Source organism: Scylla paramamosain, chromosome 47 (genome assembly GCF_035594125.1).
Source record: "Scylla paramamosain isolate STU-SP2022 chromosome 47, ASM3559412v1, whole genome shotgun sequence".
NCBI lineage: Eukaryota > Metazoa > Arthropoda > Malacostraca > Decapoda > Portunidae > Scylla > Scylla paramamosain.
In genome coordinates, this window is record NC_087197.1 from 2,267,501 (window position 1) to 2,272,500 (window position 5,000).

Here is a 5,000-nt window from a genome sequence, read left to right on the forward strand (position 1 = left end):
TACCCTATAAAAAACAAAATATTACACGCTATTTACTAATGTAGGCTAAGATTACACAATCATATTTTAACCCAATACATTTAATTTTAGTTTAACCCTGCGGTCTTTGCTATGACGTCACGAGCAGGGCGGCTAACCGGAGTTTGTTTACCACGTGCTTAATCACTGTTCTCTGCCATCCTCCGTAGCCCTGCCGCCTTCTCAGCCCCTTACCTCGCCTCTACCACTGCTGGGGGGCGTAATAGTAGGAGTAAGAGGGGTGCAGGTACTGGAAAGGCGCCTTCAACTTCGCAAACGCCTGCAAAATTAGGGTAAATAATTTTTTTTTTTTTTAACGTGTTTTTGAATTTGTGGGTGTGTTCTGTGTTGTTGTTGTTTTCATTGTACTGTTGTTTTGTTTTTGGTGCTATTATTGATCTTGTTGTTGTTGTTGTTGTTGTTGTTGTTGTTGTTGTTGTTGTTTTCATTGTGCTGTTGTTTTGTTTTGGTGCTATTATTGATCTTGTTGTTGTTGTTGTTGTTGTTGTTGTTGTTGTTGTTGTTGTTGTTCATCTTATTACGTGTGTTATTGACTTTAAGCATTTTATGGTATTGTTAATTTTAAATATGTGTTGAAATGAATGTAAACAGTCTTATTGATACTGAACTACTATTTATTTATATGCAGGAATACTCATCATGACACAAGCAGGAAGGAGACAAGGGAAGGAGGGAGAGAGGGAGAGAACATAAGGGGGTGGGAGAGGGGGAAGGAGGGAATGGAGGGTTGACTGACTGACTGACGTTAAGGCGCCGCAACACCACGGTCATAAGGCGCCACAGCAAAATATTTAAAAGCTACTCAGACTACGTTAAAATATACTAAAAAATAAAAAAAATGAATAAAAAAATCACAAAAAATGGGAATATAAATAAGAAAATGGGATTAATTAGCGAAAAAAAGTGAAATGGTACCATATTAAGAGAGAGAGAGAGAGAGAGAGAGAGAGAGAGAGAGAGAGAGAGAGAGAGAGAGAGATGACATGAACAGCCGTAGAGAAGAGAAGAGACAGGGAGAAAGAAACTGACAGGGATAGAGAGGAAGAGGAGATAGGAAGATGGATGGATTAAGAGAGAGAGAGAGAGAGAGAGAGAGAGAGAGAGAGAGAGAGAGAGAGAGAGAGAAGGAGCACTCACGCCAACAACCGCTCCCACCACCTCCTTCTTCTTCGCCTCGAGCTGAAAGTGAAGCAAACGAAGCAATTGAAGCAAGTTTGAACCACCACCGAAGCACCACAAACTAAAACATTAACCACTGCCCACCACAAGCACCATTAACAGACCCATTCACCCATTAAACACCCAAACAACCCATTAAGCACCCCATTTTCCAGTCCACCTACCTTTTCTTTCAGTCCTACGCTGCTGGGTGAAGCCGCAGGATGAACAGCATACAGGGGGCGGTACTGGGGCACTGGGAGCATGGGGCGAGGCTCTGGGGTTACCTGAGGGCCTAGGGTAGCGGCAGGGGTCTGGGCTGCAGTAGGGGTCACAGTAGGGACCGGCAGAGGGGCTGGATAGACCTTGACTGGGTAAGGCTTAGGGACTGCAGCCTTGACGTGATGTACAGGAGCTGGCAGGGGCTTGGACGGGACATGCTTGATGGAATAGCCCTTGTGTGGCGTCAGGGGCACGGTAGGATAGGGTCTGAAGGGGTAGAAGGTGGCAGATGGCCCTCCTGCAGGGGACTTGACAGGGTAAATCACAGGAGGAGATGGTTTCTTAAAAAGTGCCTTAATTTTTGCATTCAGGGTTGCCTTTGCCTCCTCCACCTTGGCCAGGGCTCCACTCACAGCTGCCTTCTTCGCTTCCACGTAGCCCTCCACCTTAGCCTTCAGCGCCTCCAAGGGGTTCTGTAAAGCTGGTGTTAAGGCTTACCTGCCCCCCCCACCCCACCTGCCTGCAAGCTTCCCCAGGGGCGTCACGGAGGAAATGGAGGATAGGATAAGGGAGAGGTGAAGGAAGAGGAAGAGGAAGAGGAGGAGGAGAGGGGAAGCAAGGTAGAATAACAGGGTGGAGGGAATAAGGTTAATAAAGAGGAATAAGAACGAGAAAAGGAAGGAGGAAGAAAACAGGATGATAAATATAGGGAATAATGAAATTGGTGGAGAGGAGGACCTTCAGGAGGAGAGGAAGAGGAAGAGAGAACAAAGGAAGAGGAGGGAAAAGAGAAGAGAAGAGAAGGTGAAGGAAGGAGAAAAATGAAAAGGAAAAAAAGGAAGAGGAAGGAAAAAGTGAAAAAGGAAAAAAAAAGAAAAAAAAGAATAAAAGGAAATAAAAGAGAAGAGGAAGGGAAAGATGAAAATGAGAAGAAAGATGAGAAGCAACAAAACCCAAAATATAAGAAAGAGGAGAAGAGGAGGAAGAGGAAGTATAGATTAACAAATTAAAAAACACGTGAGTGAGAGAAAACAGAAAGTAAACAACACGAAGAAGAAGAAGAAGAAGAAGAAGAAGAAGAAGGAAGAAGAAGAAGAGGAAGTAGAAGATTATAAACAAAACCACGAGGAAGCAGCGAATATAGGAACCAGAAGCAGATGATAAGCAGGGAAGCGAAGGAAGGAATAAGCATAGAGAACAACAACAACAACAACAACAACAACAACAACAACAGCAGCAGCAGAGGTGGCAACAGGAGGACTGAGAGGCGTTACAATGAAGGTGTCTGAGCAAAAGCGGGATAAATATATGGGGAAGCAAACAGAAGCTAAGCAAACAAAGGAAAAACAAATAAAGGGTTGAATTACAAATAAATTAATAATAGGCGAAGAAATTTTGGTTTTTATATTTTTTTTATCTACTTTTATTTATTTATTTGTTTGTTTATTTATTTTTTTGTAAATGTGTATGTATGTATGTATGTGTGTACGTAGATGCTGTATACACACACACACACACACACACACACACACACACACACGAAAAACAGCATCCTTTCTCCCTCTCCTCCTCCTCCTCCTCCTCCTCCTCCTCCTCCTCCTCCTCCTCCTCCTCCTCCTCCTCCTCCTCCTCCTCCTCCTCCTCCTCTTACCTTTTAAACCACACCCAAAGTAAACAGACTAAAATAAACATACTAGACTCAACACACACACACACACACACACACACACACACACACACACACACACACACACACACACACACACACACAAAATTAATAAGAAAAAGTAAAAATCTTGTTTGAAATATGCATACTTGGAATAGACTCTCTCTCTCTCTCTCTCTCTCTCTCTCTCTCTCTCTCTCTCTCTCTCTCTCTCTCTCTCTCTCTCTCTCTCTCTCTCTCTCTCTCTCTCTCTCTCACCGGTTTGGCCTGGTACTGGTGATAAGCTGGGTACACCACAAGGGGGTACGCTGGCTTGTGCTGGTAAACTGGCTTTTGGTACACGTGGGGGGGGTAGGAGGCCTTGTGGTACACGTGGTGGGGGTAGGAGGGCTGGGGGTACGTCTGCTGGGGCTTGGGGTACGGGGGGTAGATGGGGTAAGGCACCACGGCCCCTACTGGTACTCTCTGTTCCTTGTGTTTGAGCTGGGACCCCTTGGTGAGACTGCTAAAAGCCTCTGTTTTAGCCGTCACTGCACTCTTGAGGCCTGTGGTAGTGGTGGTGGTGGTGGTGAGGGAAGAAGCAGGAGTTGAATGGTTGGAAAAGAGATGGAGGTAGTATTTGTATAAGGGAGAAGACAAGAGGAGGAGGAGGAGGAGGAGGAGGAGGAGATGAATGAATGAGATGAAGAGAGGAAAACAAGGGTATGAAAAGCAATAGTATTTTTAAGAGAAGGAAGAAAAGAGGAGGAAGAGGAGGAGATGTAGGATAGGGAGAAAGGAGAGGATAACAAGAGAATGATAAGTAGGAAGAGAAATAAGAGAGGAGGAGGTGGAGGAGGAGGAAGACAAGCAGGAATGGAAAGGACGGAGAAGAGGATGAGATAAAGAAAGAGGTAGAGAAGGAGGAGGAGGAGGAGGAAAAAGAAGATAAACAGAAGGAGTAGATGAAGAGAACGAGGAGGAGGAAGAGTAGGAGATGAAGAAAGAGTAGGAAAATCAGAAAAGTAAGAAGAAGAGGGAAGAAGAAGAAGAGCAACAACAACAACAACAACAACAACAACAACAAGAGTAAGAAAAGTAACACAAAACATGATAATTAAAAGAAAAGTACAGAAAGAAGAAGAAGAGGAAGAAGAGAAAAATAATGAAGAAGAAGAATATATAGACATCAACAATAACAATAACAACTCTCTCTCTCTCTCTCTCTCTCTCTCTCTCTCTCTCTCTCTCTCTCTCTCTCTCTCTCTCTCTCTCTCTCTCTCTCTCTCTCTCTCTCTCTCTCTCTCTCTCTCTCTCTCGTATCCCACCGCTGCCACCATTTATTTTATATATTTTTACCTGAAGAAGCCTCTCTCTCTCTCTCTCTCTCTCTCTCTCTCTCTCTCTCTCTCTCTCTCTCTCTCTCTCTCTCTCTCTCTCTCTCTCTCTCTCTCTCTCTCTCTCTCTCTCTCTCTCTCTCTCTCTCTCACCTGTGACAAGAGACTCCCTTGCCTCCTTGAGTCCATCCAGCACAGCAGTTTTGGCTCCCATCACGCCCCCTAGGAGAGCCAATTTGGACTCCCCCACCTTGGAGAAGAATTCTGGCTCCTCCTCCTCCACCTCTGGCAGCACAACGCCTGACAAAGTTGGGTTGGGTTAGGTTAAGTTAGGTTAGGTTAAGTTAGGTTAGGTTAGGTTAGGTTAGGTTAGGTTAAGTTAGGTTAGGTTAGGTTTAGTTAGGTTAGGTTAAGTTAGGTTAGGTTAGGTTAGGTTAAGTTAGGTTAGGTTAAGTTAGGTTAGGTTAGGTTAGGTTAGGTTAGGTTAGGTTAGGTTAGGTTAAGTTAGGTTAGGTTAAGTTAGGTTAGGTTAAGTTAGGTTAGGTTAGGTTAGGTTAAGTTAGGTTAGGTTAAGTTAGGTTAGGTTAGGTTAGGTTAAG

The 5,000-nt window shown here is 44.2% G+C and overlaps 1 protein-coding gene across 2 annotated transcripts in view; it reads right to left on the bottom strand.

Moving 5' to 3' along the window:
* LOC135094957 (adhesive plaque matrix protein-like) overlaps positions 1-5,000 on the bottom strand; it is a 14,997-nt gene that overhangs the window by 374 nt on the left and 9,623 nt on the right. The window contains exons 5-9 of one of the 2 annotated variants that reach the window (XM_063995498.1): positions 4,555-4,701; positions 3,344-3,630; positions 1,383-1,892; positions 1,177-1,218; positions 1-298 (exon numbers count right to left, since the gene is read on the bottom strand). The exon at positions 1-298 is cut by the window's left edge and continues 374 nt beyond it. In XM_063995498.1, coding sequence (XP_063851568.1) covers positions 221-298; positions 1,177-1,218; positions 1,383-1,892; positions 3,344-3,630; positions 4,555-4,615 — 978 coding nt within the window. In that variant the 5' untranslated portion in view covers positions 4,616-4,701 and the 3' untranslated portion in view covers positions 1-220. The remainder of the gene's footprint in view (positions 299-1,176; positions 1,219-1,382; positions 1,893-3,343; positions 3,631-4,554; positions 4,702-5,000) is intronic. The other variant, XM_063995499.1, reaches the window with a different exon arrangement.